The sequence below is a fragment of the Peromyscus leucopus genome, chromosome 4 (assembly GCF_004664715.2).
Source record: "Peromyscus leucopus breed LL Stock chromosome 4, UCI_PerLeu_2.1, whole genome shotgun sequence".
NCBI lineage: Eukaryota > Metazoa > Chordata > Mammalia > Rodentia > Cricetidae > Peromyscus > Peromyscus leucopus.
Window position 1 is genome coordinate 78,916,259 of NC_051066.1, and position 19,115 is coordinate 78,935,373.

At 39.1% G+C, this 19,115-nt stretch overlaps 1 protein-coding gene across 4 annotated transcripts in view; it reads left to right on the plus strand.

Moving 5' to 3' along the window:
* Window positions 1-19,115, plus strand: part of Fbxo3 (F-box protein 3) — a 38,702-nt gene that overhangs the window by 15,605 nt on the left and 3,982 nt on the right. The window contains exons 4-11 of one of the 4 annotated variants that reach the window (XM_037205060.1): window positions 1,839-1,953; window positions 4,851-5,055; window positions 6,122-6,167; window positions 10,039-10,123; window positions 11,044-11,166; window positions 13,236-13,351; window positions 14,712-14,902; window positions 16,866-16,985. In XM_037205060.1, coding sequence (XP_037060955.1) covers window positions 1,839-1,953; window positions 4,851-5,055; window positions 6,122-6,167; window positions 10,039-10,123; window positions 11,044-11,166; window positions 13,236-13,351; window positions 14,712-14,902; window positions 16,866-16,961 — 977 coding nt within the window. In that variant the 3' untranslated portion in view covers window positions 16,962-16,985. Of the gene's footprint in view, window positions 1-1,838; window positions 1,954-4,850; window positions 5,056-6,121; window positions 6,168-10,038; window positions 10,124-11,043; window positions 11,167-13,235; window positions 13,352-14,711; window positions 14,903-15,833; window positions 17,904-19,115 lie in introns of those variants that run through there. The other 3 variants (XM_037205059.1, XM_028877907.2, XM_028877906.2) reach the window with 3 other exon arrangements.

Genomic DNA, 19,115 nt, shown 5'->3' on the forward strand with positions numbered 1-19,115 from the left:
GACAAAGTTTCTTTGTGTAGCCCTGGCTATCCTGAACTTGCTCTGTAGACCAGGCTGGCCTTGAACTCAGAGAGATCCACCTGCCTTGCCTTCAGAGTGCTGGGATTAAAGGTGTGCGCCATCACCGCCTGGCAAGGCCTGACACATTCTAAGCCTTTGCTCTCTACTTCTGTACTGCATCCTTGAGCCCTTGTTCTTTACCTAGTCTGTCTTTTTATTAGATTATTTGGCTTAGTGATATTTATTTACTAATATAGTTGAACTTAACCATGTCGTTTAAATATGTTCACCTTTTTTGCATTCTTAATTATGTTTAATTTCTTTGCTTTCCCTTTTATTTCCTTTTTAGTAATCACAGTATAGATTAAAATATGCATTTTTGATTTATTGAAGTCTAATAGAATTTAATGTTTACCACTTCCTGGACAGTGAAAGAGCTTTAGTTCTGATATGGGAGGGTATTTGGGCTCCAGCTCAGGTCCCTGTGCATCTTAGTTCCTCACTGAGTCCATCACTCTGTGTCCATCACTGAGCCAGCCCCCTAGTGTTAGTTTGTGATTTTAATTTTTAGCCTGTTTCTTATCCTGAGAACCTGGGGCTAGGATCACACGGATGTGTTAACACTCTTAGCTTGCTCTTTAGTCAGTTCTTGTTTTTATTAAGGATTAGTTCTTTTGAGTGATTGCACAGCACTATTTGGGTCTTAGGGTAATAATTTTTTCTTCTAGAGATTTCCTTCTGCTTCTGCTGCAGATTGTCAGGGGGTTGATAACTGGAAAAACTGGGCTTTTTGTCCGTGAGGGCTGATTTGTTTCTGGCTTTGCGCCTTTCTCTCACTTGTTGGCTTAGATTGCTGATTTTCCAGTTCACTTTTTCTTAGGACTTGGCTTTCTGTAACTTAGCCCAAATCATATTTGTTTATTTGAACAGGTCCTTTTCTCCTTTGTGGACTCTAGACCCCCCCTTTTTTTCTTTTTAAATCCATCAGTCCTATAGTATTGCCTAAAGCTGGGCTCCTCTCTTTGGCCACTTGTTTGAGAATTGGCAATTGCTTGAATCAAGGTGATTCTAGATGCCTGGTTGACCTCTTGTGTGTTTATTTTGTTCTGTTTTCCCGTTTCTGAGTTCACTGTAACTTTCACTGCTGGGGTTATACTCATGTGCCACCATATCTGGCTACCTTGTGGGGTGTTTTGTTGTTGGTGGTAGTTGGTGGTTTTATTTATTTTTTTATGTCTTCAATAGCATTTCTGCCATAATCATTCAATAATGAGAGGTTTGGCCCAACAGCCTGAGGGGCTGTTGCTTGGAAGTAGATCTCTTCTCTTGGTATTGGTATTGTTTTTTTCCTGCTTGTGACAGCTGGAATGCAGGGGGCAAGTTTTCAAATGTGCTCTCAAGAGTTCAACTTAGTGACTCCTCACAGCATGAACCTACATCTGTCTAATGTCCCATATTTCCTGTAAAGGGTCACATTGAAACTCTAGAATGACATCAGCTGAGAGAACTTTCAAGGTTTTTTTTTTTTTTTAAGTATGAATATATTAGGTTTGGAAAAGTGAGGTTTTTGTTACAATGTAAAAAAAATAATTAATTACTCATTTCCTTGGTACCCCTCTCCATTTTACTTTGTGCCAGTATTTTCCCTGTCGAGAGGAAACTAAGGACTCCATTCAGTGTTTAAAATCAATTTCCAATTCATTGCCCTGTGTTTTGACACTGTATGTTGAACAGAATTCACTTGCTATAAGATTGTTTCATGGGTTGGTTGGCAGTTGACCTACTAGATTGAAGTCTGATTGTGTGTACACACTTCTGTCTTTGGTGTGTGTTTGCAGAAGGCGCACGTGAGGAAGACTTGGATGCTGTGGAAGCTCAGATTGGTTGCAAGCTCCCTGATGATTACCGCTGTTCATATCGGATTCACAATGGGCAGAAGTTAGTGGTTCCAGGGTAAGGAGTCTGACGTTTGAGTAATTCTCAGAAATGGACGTTACATTCTAGAATGAAAGTACATTTTGTTTACATATTATATACATGTGAATGTATGTATTATAGAGAGGGTGGATTCCCACTTCTTCCTTATAGCAATCTATAAGATGGTATCTATAGGTTAAATTAAATTTTACTAAAATTGTCTCATAAAAGCATTATTCCTGCCAACACATTTTTATGATTAAAGTGAGATCTGGTTGGGGATGGGAGCGTGGGATGCAGAAGAGATATGTATGTGTATGTGTTTGTGAGTATATTTAACCTGTTAAGCGCTTGATGTGTTTATTACCCTGTTATAAGTTAGGCAAAATGTTTTAGAAACTTGATACAAGTTCTGTCTATTATACTTGTGAAAAAGCATGATTTGTTCAGAGCTGTATACACCAAACTAAGGAAAGTAGAGTCTTGTCTTACTCAAGTACAGCCTATAATTGAATGGCCTTTTAAAAACATTTGCAAGTTGAGGTATTCATTGTAGTGTTTGTTTTTTGGTAAAAGAAGACCCTATAGTAGCCATCAAATTTGTTTACAGTTTTAAAATTGATGCACTTTGAATGTGTCTATTCCTTTTGTACTTTCATGCAATTAAGCTATTTCAAAGATACTGTGTTTGTAAATTACCAAGAGTGCAGGGAGACTGTTGCATTATCTTGACGAATCTGATGTTTCTCTGTGTGTGAGGGATTATGGGAAACTGTTAATGATATCAAATCTGGGTTGAGTATGCCCTGGGATTCTCCAAGGGGATCCTACTGATAGCACAAAGTAGTACTCAGAAATGAAATATCAGGAATGGGTCACAAACAGGTCAGTTAGGGGCTGGAGAGATGGCTCAGTGGTTAAGACTGAGTACTGCTCTTGCAGAGGTCCCTTGTTCCTAGGACCCATGGTGGGCAACTCTCAATGGCCAGTAATTCCAAATCCAGGACTCCCAGTGCCTCTGGACTTGCACGAGTTTGTTTGTTTTCCTAGTTAATTGAAACCTGAAAAAGCTGAAAAAATTGTATTATTTTAAGAGAAAACAGAACCGAACTTTGTTAAGAGTTGTCTGGAACTGACACGGTAGATAGCTCATGAATTTCAGTACAGAGTTATTTGTCTGTCTGCCTGCCTACCCAAGAAATGAGACTTGGAGAAGACTCTTTACCAGACCAGGATTGTTGCCATGCACGCGCGCGCGCGCACACACACACACAGATGTTAATGCATACATGTGGAGATTAATTTCTACCACGTCTATTTCACGTTTGTGACAATTTGGATAAGATTTAGACTTGGTTTACATTTGTTGCTGTCTGGTTTTATGAGATAAATTGAAAGTTGAATCAAGATAAAGATGTCAGAAAATTTACTCCTTTAATCATTAAATTAGCTATTAATATATGTGTGTGCATATATGAGGATATGTGCACACATAAATACCAAGTCACAAAAGCACTAGCCATTCCATATATAATATAATTTTTTTAAATTTTGGAGTGAAAGCTTACGTGTTGGTCTTGAACTCATTATCCTCCTTTCCCAGCCTTCTGAACAGCTGGGATTTTAGGTATGTGCCATTTGCTGACTGTGTCTTTTAAGACAGGGCTATTCTAGCCTATGGTGGCCAAGAACCCACTGTATAGCCCTAGTTTCATTCTTTCAGCCATCTTTTTGCCTTATCTTAGTGTGGGGTTACGGGCACGAACCACCACACCAAGTTCCTTAAAAGCAGTAAAGTTATATTTCTTTAAAAAGGCTGGCATTTAGATTCTTTAGACATTTAATTTTTAAATCTAAATAAGGATATTCTGATTTAAAGAGTGAATTTAAGCCAGGCCTTAAATCCCAGCACTCAGGAGGCAGAAGCAGGCTGATCTCTGTGAATTTGAGGCCAGCCTGGTCTACAGTGTTGTTATTGTTGTTTATTCTTTGGGGGTCCTGTCACCCAACTCCCAAGTAAATACACATGCAGGCTTATTCTTTCTTATAAATGCCTGGCCTTGGCTTGGCTTATTTCTAGCCAGCTTTTCTTAAATTAACCTGTCTATCTTTTGCCTTTGGGATTTTATCTTTCTCTAATTCTGTATATCTTTCTTTATACTTCTTTCTCCATTGCTTGCTGTGTAGCTGGGTGGCTGGCCCCTGGAGTCTTCCCCTCCTTCTCTTTCTCGGTCCTTTCTTCCCAGATTTCACCTCCTATTTATTCTCTCTGTCTGCCAGTCCCACCTGTCCTTTCTTCTGCTTCACTGTTGGCCATTCAGCTCTTTATTAGACCATCAGGTGTTTTAGACAGGGAAAGTAACACAGCTCCATAGAGTTATAAACAAATGCAACATAAAAGAAAGGAAGGCTTCTTTGCATCATTAAACAAATGTTTCGCAGCATAAATAAATGTAACACATCTTAAAATAATAGTCTACAACATACAGAATGAGTTCTAGGACAGCCAGGACTACACACAGAGAAACCCTGTCTCAAAAAACCAAAAAAAGAAAAATAAAATAAATTCAATATACAGAAATTTTAGTGGTTTTGATATTCTTGATTTAGAATTTGTATGGTAACCAGTGCTTAGAAAATTACCAGTGTGTGGCTGGGCATGCTGGCACATAATTCTAATGCCTATATTCTCAGTGATCTTAGAGCCTGAGGCAGGAGGATTACCTTAAATTTGAGGCCAGCATTAACTACATAGCAAGTCCTAGGCCGGCCAGAGCTGCATAGCAAGACCCTGGTTTTGTTTGTTTTAAACAAAACAAAAAAGAAAATTTCCCGTGTGAAATTATTCACCAGAAAGATGAAACGCAAGCCCGTGGCACTGTGTTTCTGTGTTTCTGCTCAGGTTGACAGTTTTGAGTCTGTTTTCTCCTCAGGTTGCTGGGAAGTATGGCACTGTCCAATCACTATCGCTCTGAAGATTTACTAGACGTCGATACGGCTGCCGGAGGATTTCAGCAGAGACAGGGACTGAAATACTGCCTCCCTTTAACCTTCTGCATCCACACGGGCTTGAGTCAGTACATAGCTGTGGAAGCTGCAGAGGGCCGGAATAAAAACGAAGTGTTCTACCAATGTCCAGTAAGTAGGAAGTGTGTTTAATTACAGCTTTAACACGTGTCCTGACAATACTGTAAATATATGCATTGGATACATCCAGGGATGTAAAACAGGTCTGGAGCATCATACATTAACTAGAGAACTAATAGCCTCATGTGGTGATGTGCAATACCAAAAGGAAGGTTTGCCATTGGACAAATAGTGCAGATGATGATAGGCTTAGGTGGAAAGTTGTGATTCACCTTAAGGAACTCATTGTCAAAGGCCTTGATTGTAACGTGTAAAATTATTTTTTTTGAACATCCTTGGTTCTCTTGACTCTGAATCCAGAGTCCTTTCTTCTAGGATAACAAGCTATTTATTTTATCACTTCTACTTGCTAGTTATGTTCTTAAAGTATAGTTCCTTGTCTTAATAGTAATAGCATTCTATGTTTTCATTTTATTGAGAGGTGCCTCCAAACATTTTATAGAATAAGTCCAAGCACAGAAATTATAATAGTAGGAACTGATAGGTGTTGCTAAAATTCCTTCTCAAGGAGAGACATAAGTACTCTCTACCCTTCCTCCTAAGGTCTGAATGACAAACCGAGGCACGAGTCCCAAAAGTTCACTGGTGAACCAGTGACTATATTTCCTAGGTGAGGGACTACTTACAGGCGTGTGGCTATCCCTCCACAAACTGACTGCACCTCAGAAGCTTTAGCCAGTGGGTATGAGGACTTCCCCATAGCTGTATAGATGGAGCCCCAGCCATGTCCACTTCCCTACCTCTGTATACACCAGGTGGTAGGAGCAGCGGGAGACTCGGGTAAGAATCGTGTGCCCTTGTAGGCTCTTCTGTGGAGATGGGTAATAAACAGTCAACCAGAACAGCTGGAATGATCATGCCTGTGTGCGTGGTGGGGGGGGAGGGCAATGGTGGTGGAGGTACAGCTGAACTCTCCAAGATGGTGATTGCTTGGCCTGGAAGACGTTACAACAAGGATTACATGAGTATTGTATCTATTTTGCTTTGTTCCCAGAGATCTACATAAGGAACAAGAGGAAATGTATTTGTATCAGTTTTGTTTTGTTTTTCCCCTTAGGACCAAATGGCTCGGAATCCTGCTGCTATTGACATGTTTATCATAGGTAAGAGAAACACAGAAAAGTCACTTTTCCCTTCTTCCTGTTGGTTTAGAAAAGAAAATGAATTGGTGAGACTTAGTTCCTGAGCAGCTGGCAACTTTATACTTGCATCTCTTTTTTTTGGGGGCGGGGTTTCGAGACAGGGTTTCTCTGTGTAGCTTTGCGCCTTTCCTGGATCTCGCTCTGTAGACCAGGCCGGCCTACGACTCACAAAGATCCGCCTGCCTGTGCCTCCTGAGTGCTAAGATTAAAGGCGTGCGCCACCACTGCCCGGCTGTACTTGCATCTCTTAGTACTTCCTGGTTTATAGAGTTCTATGTCTCTCTTTTCTGGTTGGGGCAACACTTGTGTTTTCTTTGTATTTTGTTTAGGAAAAGAAAAAGCCATATCCTGTACAGTCTTAAGATTTTACTTTTCTTTAGATAAGTGATATAGGTCCTGTGTTACCTTACTGTTGCTGTGATAAGATACCTGACAGAGAGCAACTTAAGGAGGAAGGACTTTATTTCAGTCTGCCACTGAGGGAAGCCAGGGCAGGAACTCAAGGCAGGAACTGAAGCAGAGGCCATGGAGGAGTGCTGCTTGTTCTCTGGCACGCTTAGCTCGCTTTCTTATGTAGCCCAGAACCATCTGCCTAGGAAACGGTGCTATGCATGTGGGCCAGGCTCTCCACATGAGTTCATAGTCAGGACAGTCCTTCATAGGCCAGTCTGATCTGGGCAGTCCCTCAATTGAGACTTCCTTCTCAGGTGACTCTCGGCCAGTGGTTCTCAACCTTCCTAATGCTGCAGCCCTTTAATACAGTTCCTCATGTTGTGGTGACCCCCAGCCATAAAATTATTTCATTGCTACTTCATAACTATAGTTTTTTACTGTCATTAATCATAATATAAATATCTGATGTGCAGGATGGACTTAGGCAAGCCTTGTGGAAGTGTCCTTCAACCTCAAAGGGGTCATGACCCACAAGTTGAGAACTGCTGCTCTAGTCTGTGTCAAGTTGATAGTTACAGCTAATTAGGATTAATTCCTATAACATATCCATGGACTTTCCACTGAGCATATTAATACATAATTGAAGGTACAATTATTTAAAGTGATTATATTTTTTTCTTATTTGCTGCTAATTAAACACGTCACAGCAGACCTAAGCAGTGTCACTCTTCAGGATGAGTGGATATCACAAATGACAGGTTTCACAGACTCCTTGGCGCTTGCTTTCCTTCGCTGTGAGGTGTTTCTTACTAATTTGGGGGCGCTCTAGTTTCTATGAGTGCAGCTCACCCTTGGCTGTTCATGCAGTCTCGTCCTGCTGAGACTGCTCAGTAGCAGAAGCTTCCTACATTCTGGGTCTGCTTTTTAACGGCTTTCTGACATAAGCGTCTTCCTGTGTATTCATAGTACAGAAGATGCTAAGGGATAGCTCAGTGGTCGACTGTGTGCCTGGCATGGGCAAGGCTCCAGTTCAGTCCCCAGCACCAAGTAAATAAATCAATATCGGCATTTAATTTTATCTTCTAATTGGAATCTAGAACAGAAAACAAGTGTGTCTTTTTTTTTTTTTTTTTTTTTTTTTTTTAATACTGTGACATGATCCGGGTTTGTGATATTCTTCACAGTATCTAAAAAGGTCTTGAGCCGGGCGTGGTGGCGCACGCCTTTAATCCCAGCACTCGGGAGGCAGAGCCAGGCGGATCTCTGTGAGTTCGAGGCCAGCCTGGGCTACCAAGTGAGCTCCAGGAAAGGCGCAAAGCTACACAGAGAAACCCTGTCTCGAAAAAAACAAAAAAAAAATAAAAATAAAAATAAAAAGGTCTTACCCTTACCCAAGTTATGCAAGCTTTTAAATTCCGGCCTTAGCTTTCCACTTATTCTGACTTACATGGTGTCCTGGTTTCTAAGCTAAGCACCATCAGGACGCTGTGCTTGTGTTCATATCTTCCTTGGTAATCCTGGTATAGCATATTTTCAGAGATGACCGTCACAGCTCCAGCCCAGCAGTGCTGATCAGTTTGTGAATTAAAGGCTTCCTGGTCAATAAGGAAAGTTGCTGTTAGTTTCTGAATTTCTTTCTTTCATTTTCATGTTTGTCTGCTTTAAGACAGAATAAATAACCATTGTAACAAATATGAAAGTCTGGTAATTAAAAAACATAATCTGTGATATAAATTCATCATCTGATACTCAGTAAAGAACTGGGTTAATTGAAACCAGATTACAAAAAAATTCAGTGAAGAGCATTAACTAAGTATATATTGCTAGGCCTTTAGCTGTACTAACAAAAAAATGATGAGGTTTGATAATTATGTTGTCTTACCTAGAATGTTTAAACTTAATTCATATAAATACTTGTTATGAACCCTTTTACTATAACATGGGCAGATAGTATGGACTGGGCTGATATAATAATAAATGTTTTCTGCTTTGAGTTGGTCACTGAGAATATGGAGGACCACTGTGCAACTGCATCTGTACTAATGAGCCTCTTGACCCCTTTGGTATTGACCTGACCTTGAGAATTCCACAGAGTCATGTCTTTGGTGATGTTTAGACTGGGCCTGGCTTGTGCTAGTATTTTGAGTGTATATCAAAATGTGTCTAAGGTGAACCCTTGTAGCTAGAGTTTTCCTGCCTTGCCCACAGTCAAGACAAATCTTTGTCACCTGCCAGTCCCACCGCTACTCAGACCCAACCAAGTAAACACAGAGACTTATATTGGTTACAAACTGTATGGCCGTGGCAGGCTTCTTGCTAACTGTTCTTATAGCTTAAATTAATCCATTTCTATAAATCTATACCTTGCCACATGCATAGTGGCTTACCAGCGTCTTCACATGCGGCTTGTCCTGATGGCAGCTGGCAGTGCCTCCTTCTGCCTTCCTGTTCTTTTTTTTCTCCTGTCTGTTAGTCCCGCCTATACTTCCTGCCTGACCACTGGCCAATCAGTGTTTTATTTATTGACCAATCAGAGCAACAGATTTGACATACAGACCATCCCACTTGGTATTGACCTGACCTTGAGAATTCCACAAAGTCATGTCTCTGGTGATGTTTAGACTGGGCCTGGCTTGTGCTAGTATTTTGAGTGTATATCAAGATGTGTCTAAGGTGAACTCTCATCATTGAGAGAAGGTACCTGATAACCTTTCTTAATGCTTTTTTCCTAGATTAACTATTTCTTTGTTCTATATGCTTTAGAAATTAATAGACAAATAGTTTTTTATCACTGTACCAAAACTAATTATTTTTAGTATAAAACACAAAACAACGTAAGTGGAAATAGCTGTAGAATTTCCTAAAAAGACTTGGGCAGGGACCAGGGATAGTGGTGGAAGAGAACACAAAGGACATAATGTAAATAGAATTGAGGGCAGAAGGGCTGGAGAGATGGCTCATTTGGTTAAGAGTACTTAATGTGCAAGCATAAGGCTCGGAGTTCAAGTCCTAGGATCCATGTAAAAGCTGGGTGTGCCCATGCTGTAATTTATGGGGCACACCCATAAATTACATATGTGTCCAGTATTTTATGGAGCAGAGACAGGAGGATTGCTGGGCCTTACTGGATGCCATTTTAGCTCCAGATTCAATGACATGCCCTGTCTTGAAGGAATATGGTGGAGAGTGATAGAGCAGGGTGTGATGTCCTTGGCTTCTGCATGTGTATGTACAAGTGTATACAGATGCACTTACTTGGCATACACCACGCTCACAATAACGACGAACTGGGAAAAGAAATTGGACTAATAGAGTAATAGAATCATACCTATAAACATTTCTAGTTTGGGTAGCGTACCTTAACTATAGTGAAATTATAGTTGGTTGTTTCCTCTGTGGATTTTCCCCATTTGCTCATTTCCCCCTTCTTGGTTTACAGGTGCTACTTTTACTGACTGGTTTACATCCTATGTCAACAATGTTGTATCAGGTGGTTACCCCATCATCAGAGACCAGATTTTCAGGTATTTTAGTTGGGGCTTTGGGGATTGAAATGACTATAAATCAGAAAAGGCTAACTATTGCACATATCTATCATGAGATGAGATTCTTCTGAAAGGTTAAGACATGAACTTCACTGTCGTAAATCTCAGTATTTATTCTCACACTAAAGCCAAAACATCCAAACATTTAATCGGCCCATATTTTTCTTGTCTTGAAAAATCAAGAGGAAAAACTAACTGTGATATAGTAGCTTGACGGCAGCTACATAATTTCTCTTTGCAACACAAGAAAGCTAGCCGATTCATAGGTTTATTATGAGCAGCAAGTAAACAGGTTACTCCTGGCAAACATTGATTATCTAACTGGAACACTCAAATGTTGGTAGTTAGGAGTAGAGGTGGTTCCAGGTGATGCTAGTTCATAGTAGCCTTCATGGCAGAAACAGTAGGTTAAGTGTATGTCGTGAACTTCTCCATTAGAGGCAGGAATTAGTAATTATGCCTAAGAGGCTCAAGATCTCTACATGTGTACATATTTTCATTGCCCATGCTCACCATTTAACAAGGATGGTCAGGTTTCAGAAGTCTCCCAAGAGGAGCAAGCCCTGTTAATTTCTAAACTGATTACTGATCCATGGTTTCATTAAAAACCATGGATCATTTCATTAAAACTTGACTTCAAGTTTTAATTATAAAATATAAGGAAAGTCTTGTACATTGTATCTTTAAACCATTTAAGTGGTGGTGGCGCATGCCTTTAATCCCAGCACTTGGGAGGCAGAGGCAGGTGAATCGCTGTGAGTTCAAGACCAGCCTGGTCTACAAATTGAGTTCCAGGACAGGCTCCAAAAACTACACAGAGAAACCAAAAAAAAGAAAGAAAGAAAGAGAGAGAATTGAAGCAAGTTGATTTAAACATGCTTAATTTCCTTCCTTGCTAGATATATTCATGACCCAGAGTGTGTAGCAACAACTGGAGATATTACAGTTTCAGTGTCCACATCATTTCTGCCAGAACTCAGCTCTGTCCACCCACCACACTATTTCTTCACATACCGAATCAGGTGAGCACTTGAAATGGGACTGTTGTGGTGGTTTGTTCGTTTCTATGACAGAACATCAAGAGAATCAACTTGAAACGGTTTATTTGGCTCAGGGTTTCAGTCCATGGCCATCTGGCTCTGTCATTTCTGGGTCAGAGTTTGATGAGGCAGAGTATCATAGAAGTATAGAATAATGCCACAGAGCAAAGCTATTCACTTCATAGTTGCCAGGAAGCAAAAAAGAAACCAAGCAAATCTTCATCATGTGAACCCTTGGGAGCGTTTTATATCTGAACCATAAGACCTGCCTTTCAGTTAAAAAGTGCAGATATCCAATGGCTGTTTTGCTTTTGTCCTATTTGGATATGGTCTGTGAAATGAATTTTAGGATTTGTTTTTGTGGGGGGGGGGTTGTTTTGTTTTGTTGTTGTTCTATTTTATGGTCCTATGAATCAGACCAAGAGCCCTGTACATGTTTGGCAAGTACTCTTATCTCTGAGCTACAACCCCCAGCCATAAATTGCATTTAAGAGTCATTTTTATTTTTAAAATTGTGTTTATTTTTCAGTATATGTGTGTGTGTTTGCATTGTGTGGGTTCATGTGTATGGAGAAGCCTACAGTTGACGTCAGGAGTCCTCTATCGCCATCCCCCTTAGTTTTGAAGCAGCGCTTACAGCTAACCGAGAGCTTGACAATATAACTAGACTAGCTGTCTATCTTGTTTTGAGGAGCCTGTCTCTGCCTCCTGTGCATTGGGATTGTGGTCAGGCAGCCACACCCACCCAGTGTTGAATCCAGCAGAGTTGGATCCAAACACCAGTCCTTATTTCTGTGCCTTCTGAGCCATCTCCCTAGCTCGAAAGAAACTTCAGTTTTTAAAATTCCACTTTTAATTTATTGTGTGTGCATGTGTGGGTAGTCTCCAGAGGTCAGCTTGTGGGAGTTGGTTCTTTGCTATCCTGTGATCCTGAGGATGCTATTCAGGTTGTTAGGCTTGACAGGAAATGCCTTTATCCACTGAGCCATCTTGCCTTCCTGCAAAGGCACAGTTTGAAAAATAATTTCTTGCTGAAGTTTGCAGGAAAGTTAGTAAATTTTCAACAACAGAAGTTCACACAGAAGTTTGACAAGTTGTGTGGGTTTTTGTTTGTTTTTTGCATGTGTCCTGAGTATAAATCATTGTTTCAGATACTGCAGGAACTGGACCACTAAGTTGTAATTGTCAAAGCTCTATTTTTAATTTATATTGTAATCTAGAAGCTATCACATTACCAAACAGGAAACCATTCATTTAAAATCTCATGTGTCCTGTCTGTACTCAGTTTTAAATATTTATGTACTCAATGCAATAAATATTTATGGGGTACTTCATGTGTGTCACACATAGTATTAAGTGTTTGATTTGATTAAATATAAAAACAAATGCTTTAAATTCCCTGTACTTAGAATATTCTGTTCTTAGGCAGAAAGATAACCTGTTGCTTTAAGTATAGTTTAGATGTTTGTTTTTATTTAGATCTTGCTTAATATTAAGACTTGTTTAAAATAGAAACATCTCCTGCACTTACAGGGTACTCAACGTGAAGATTAGAGGTACGGATTCCTAGAGAAAGAGGAAATGAAACAGAGTTGGATTATAAGCCCAGTAACTGGAGATATTGTATTTTCAGCTTTTTAGAAGCTAATGGAAAAAAGAATTGTGTTGCAATGGTGTGCATGAGTGAATGTCTGAATTCTTCAGAAATTTTTCATGGCACTGTATCTAGAAAGTGTCGGCTAAATGAGTATTTATTTGAGCAACCAAAGATGGTTGCTACCAGAGTGTTTGCATGTATTTTTGTAGCCCCTTCTCTTGTTGGTTCTTACTGAAGAGTAGATGAATAAATTGAGTGAAAGCCATTTCCATGGGGAGAATTAGCCTAGTTAAAACAATGTCTTTGAGAACTGATGGCTAACATGGACTTTGGGTTAGATTTATTAATTTCCCTTGGAAGTCTTTCATAGTGTTAACTCAAATGCTGTAGTACTTTAAAAAAAAAAAAAAAAAAAAAAGTGAACAAATGCATCTATGCCTGCTCTTTTCTCCAGGATTGAAATGTCAAGGGAAGCACTTCCGGAGAAGGCCTGTCAGTTGGACAGTCGCTACTGGAGGATAACGAATGCTAAAGGGGATGTGGAAGAAGTTCAAGGACCTGGAGTAGTTGGTATGTCACCCAGATTGACAGTCCTGTCAGTTGCTTCAAAGACAGTTTAGACTGTGTACCCATAAATGTCATTTGTGGAGGTCATTAGCCTATCATTTTAGTCCCTGAAATGTCAGCTTTTCTAAAACTGTAGCAATTTTAATTATACAGGGATTTCCCTTTCTGTGGATCACCTAGGATTCCTTGATTGTTAGTCTTGTGTTCTTTATTTTAAAAAAAAAATTACTATATTTTGTGAGTTAGGTGGCACAGGACAGTAAGAAAATAAATTTCATATTGGTAATCGTTATAAAATTTGGAGGTAAATGTTGAAATGAATAGCAAAGATTCAATTTTCCTTTGTTGTTATTGATGCTGCTCTTGCAGAACACCCACATTAGGTGGTTCACAATCACCTGTAATTCCAGCTCCGGGGGTGCCATACCTTCTGGTCTTTGTGAGCGCTTATACTCATGTGCACATATGCACACACAAATACATAAATACATAATTAAAATACAGTTTTATTATTTTTATTTATGTGTTTGTTTTGGAGACAGCATTTTGCTGTAGCTCTTTTTGGCCTGGAACTCCAAGACCAGGCTGGACTTGGACTCACAGAGATCCACCTGCATCTGCCTCCTGAATGCTGGGATTAAAGGTGTATGTCACCACATCTGGCTGAAATATAAAATAGATCTTAGAGAGTCTAGTGCTAAGGAATTGCATTACAGCTGTGATTCTTTTTGCCATTTGTTGGTGTGAAGACCCTCCTCAGTAACTGACGTTTGTCCAGACTGAACATTAGGGTGCACCTTGAACCTTAGGTGTTGGTCTCTTGCTGCTTTAGGAATTAGATTACCTTTATGTTTGTTTGAGCTACTGTCTCACCTGGGACACTTTTCTGTTATTTGTGTTTTAAAGATTACGTCAACCTTGGGGAAAAAAAGTCTGCCTTTTAAATTTTGTTTTACTAGATATCCCCCACTGTTACCTTGTACAGAATTTGGGGAATAAGAAAATGTTAAGGGTTGGTGACGTGACTCTGCAGACAAAGGCGAGTTCCACCAAACCTGATGACCTGAGTTCTATTCCTGGGACCCACATGATGGAAGGGAAACAGTTCCCACAAATTGTCTTCTACCCTCCACATGCAAAAAGCCCTCAGCCCCCAAAATCTGATTAAAATGTAAATATCAAGAGGAATGAAACCCTCATGATCTCATCACTGCCAATACTTTGTTGTATATCCTTTTAGAGTTTTGTTTTTCCTAATTGTACAGTTTACTTTCGAACCACTTACATACATCTTGAGAACATACTTACTTTAAGGAAGAAGTGAGTTTTATACTTCGGTTTATTGTTACTGTTTTCTCTGCAGGTGAATTTCCAATTATTAGCCCAGGTCGGATATATGAATACACAAGCTGCACCACATTTTCTACAACATCAGGCTATATGGAAGGGTATTATACCTTCCATTTTCTGTACTTTAAGGACAAGGTCTTTAATGTTGCCATCCCCCGATTCCACATGGCATGTCCAACATTCAGGGTGTCTATAGCCCGATTGGTAAGTTAAATTTTTTTCTAGTGCTGGATTACATGACTTTGTATTCTAAGGACCATCTTTAGGTAGATGAGTGGTATAAATGATGTTCAAAAAAAAAAGTGGACATTTTGAGGAAGTATCTTAGGGTTGTAATAATATGTGAAGGGAGATGAACAATAAGTTTATTTTAGTTCCTCCCACTTTTCAGCCAGAGAAACTATTACTTGTTTCTCAGATTAACTTTTCCACTGCCCCCAACAATAGCTGTGTGGCCTGCGTGTACTAGAATATGTGAAAGGACCAAAAGAGACCAATTAAAATTGACTCTTGTCATTAAGAATTGGAAAACAATTGCCTACAGTATTTTTGCTAAGATGCCCAATTTAATAAAATAGACTAGTATCCTATAGAGATACAGAGGATTTATTGGGTAGAAATATACTTGTAACAATCTTCTGTGATTGTTTTTCAAGTCAACCAGGCATAGTTTACAAATCTCATTCTTAAGGTTACTTTGTGATAGGTACAACAGTAACCCTAATTTGTGGACTGTAAAATGATAAAGTGTGTGAAATCCTGTGTTACATATTGGGAATAGTATATTCAGAATACACCTGAGTTGTAGACGTCAGGTGCTTAGAAAGAGCCCTCCTAGCTCCTGGAGTGTCGGTGGGTTTGAGATAATTCTAGAAAAGTAAACTAGCCACTGACCTTACTGAAAGAGGATCCATTCTCTTTCAGTGTAAAGGACCTATAGTCCAGATTTATAAGTAAAGTTTTAGCTTTCTTCCCAATGGGAGAATGCTAGAAACTGTTCCCAGTATGGAGAATTTGCTACTCCCTGTAATAGACTTCCATTTTTCTTGGGTGAAGGGGATGAGAAGGAGGGCTTGAGATAGGGTATCATTATGTATCACAGACTGGCCTCAAACTCACTGTTTTCTTGCCTCAGCCTCCCAAGTGCTAGATGTGTGCCACCATGCCTACACCAGACCAGACTTCCATTTTTGGTTAGCCCAGAATCTGTATGAGCTTGGTACCATCTTATCCTTAAATGGTTGATATTCATCAGTGATGCTGTCTGGGACTGGAATTTGCTCTGTGGGGAATTTTAAAACATGGACTGAATTTCTTTAATATGTATATTTTCTATTTCTTCTTTCAGTTTTGGTAATTTGTGCCTTTCAAAGAATTTGTTCATTTCATCTAAATGTTGAATTTATTGGTATAAGGTTATTCACAATATTACCTTGATATCCTTTTAATGGCTACAAGAGCTGTAGTCAAATACCCTCTTTTATTAATACCGGTGATTTATATTGACTATTCAAAATGGAACAACATTTAGTTTTGATGGGTTTTCTGTACTGTTTGCTTTTTTTCTATCTCAGTGATTGGTGCAGTTGTCTTTATTTCTCTCCTATTTATGTTGGGTTTAATTCACTTTTATTGCAGCTTTTAAAGGTAGAAGTTTAGATAATTGATTGTAGACCTTTCCTGTTTCTAAGCACTGTTTTAGTTGTATTGCACAAATTTTTGATGTTATATTTTGGTTACTATTTAGTTCAAAATATTCTCAGATATTTCCCTTGTAACTGACTTATGACTGCATAGAAATTTGTTAATTTTCAAGTATTTGGAAAACTTTCATTTGTCTTATTGCTTATTGATTTCTAATATTACTGTGGTTAGAGAACTTACTGTGTATTACTAATGATTTTTAATGTTTTATGGCCCAAAATTATGTGAAGAATTTCTTTATCTTGGTAAATGACCTTGTGTATGTCATTTGAAAAGAATGTATATTGTGCCATGTGAGAATTTACTCTATAAATGACAGGCCAAACTGGTTGGTTGATTGACAGTGTTGTCAGTCATCTGTATATTTCTTGCTCTTTTTCCTATTTGTTGCTTCAGCTATTGAAGAGATTGTTGAAATACTCAGTTCATGTTATGGCTTTGTCCATTGCTTCATTCTTGTCAGATTCGCTCCTGCCTTTTGAAGTTATGTAATTGTGTGCCAGTGCTTAGGATTGTTGTCTGTTTATGGAAGTGGTTCTTTGATTATCATCTCCGCTAACTTCCTGTCCTAAAGAGCATTGAGGTATGTTTGGACAGGCAGTCAAGTTGAGTCAGCTTGATTCTTCTGTTGCTTGTTTTTAATATTTGTTTCAGTGAATGTAAAGTATGAGTTTTACTTAAGACAGTGGTTCTCAAGCCTTTGGGCCTCATCACCTCCTTAGATGTATAAAAATCATTGCCGACTCCTAAGAACTTGTTTACATGGTTGTGTCAGTATTTACCATATTAGAAATTAAAACAGAACATTTATAATAGTATCAATCTTTCAAAATTATAATAAATAAACCCTTTACATGTTCAATTCTCTCAACTGTATTTATTTAGAGTTTTAGTTTCTGCTTGACTACAAGAAAAAGTAATCAACATGCTCTATGGAAAATGTTTTCTCAAAGGTGGAGAGTCAATAGAAAAAAATGAGAATTGTGACTTATTTTAATCAACATTAAAAGATAGTGGGGTTGTATTATTTGACCTTATTTCTGTTATCTTCCTTGATGTGGAAATTGAACTGTATTTTGCTTTTTTTTTTTTGTCCTCCACCAGTCTGATTAATTACTAGGCTTCATAATTTTTCCTTTATATTTGCCACTGTAAATACACTGATGGCTTTATGTCCATTCTCCTCTGTTCCTCTCTTATGTGCTGTTTGTATAGTACACTTTCATTTGAGTATTTCTCTAACCACATTTAATTCATATAGCAGTTCTTGTTCTCTTCATTAATATAATAATTATACTACCTGATGATCATGTTTTAGAGTTTCCAAAGCCTTCCCCATCCCTCCTTTTGTACCTCCTATCGAATTTTGAAGTCTTCATTCCTTAGATTTAAAAAATAAACTAAAAAATAGTGCAATACCATCTAAGTCACATTTGTATATATTTTCTGATTGTTACTGTTGTGTTATAATAAATCCTGAATGGCACAATGCTCTCTCCTACATTTTCATTTGCTTGTTCATGTGTCTGAATACTGTAGTAAACAATATAATCAAAACCCCTGCCTTGGATTTTATATTCTAATTGGAAGAAACTAACATGTGCTCTTGTGTCAAGTAACAAGTGTGGTGGAGAAAAATCAAGGGATAAAAGGAGTGCCTGGTTGGGTCTAGTATACAGATGTGTCAGGAAAGGCTGTGGGGACATGTAAGTGGAGATATAAAAGATATATAGATAGAAAAGGAGTGAAGGGGACAAGTGACTGTGGAAGAATACTCAGCCAAGAGTACTCAGTGTGAGGGTTCTTAGGCAACTGTGGGCTTAGCAGGTTTGACCCAGGGAGGCTTGAGTGCAGAGAACAGGGGAGATAGCAATTAGAAACAAGATCAGAGTAGCTAGTTTAGGCTACATGAGAGCTTGTCTGAAAAAAATAAATAGAGGGGCCAGAACAATGCTAAAGATATTAATGCCATAAAAGTCAGGGTGGAAGGATTTTTGCTGACATCTTGTGCTAAGTTTCTCAGTATTCAGATTACCAGCTGAGCCCTGGCTGTTCAAATTCTGGCCAATATTACAACAATTGAGTCTTCAGATGTGTGTAAGAGAAAATTGGCAGCCAAGTTAAAGCCACAGCTTGATTAGGGATGCCTGCTTAAGCAAAATGGCATTCCCCGAGACGTTCTGACACTGCATTTCATCATCACTGCTGTCCCAGAGCCTCCAAGTCCCCCTTTTCCTACAGTTTTGACTGATCTTAGGACTGCACCTCTCTAGGGGATCAGCAAAGTGACACTGGCTGAGGCTGAGTTAGAAAAAGGCAACGCCTTTAGCTTAGTCTCTCTCTCCCGGAACACGTACGTGCCTTTGGCGTCATGAGACCTAGTGTGAGAAGTCCGGTTCCTATGAAGCAGCTATGCTGGAGACCGCATGTAGAGATCCAACTTCAAGGTGGAAGGAGGTGCCCACTTCAGGCTCCAGATATTTGGATCATCCCAGTCCAGGTACCAGACATGTGAGTGAAGAAGTCCTTGAGGTGAAGCTTGATTCTAGTCACCATTCAACTGTAGCATCATAGAGACTTGAAGGCAGAAGTATTCCATTGAGTGCTTCCCACATACCCAACCACAGGAACTAGGAGATAATGAGTGGCTGCTGTTGTTATAAGCAACTGAAACAATAAAAAAGTTTCTTTTTCAAAAGTAGAGACTACTGAT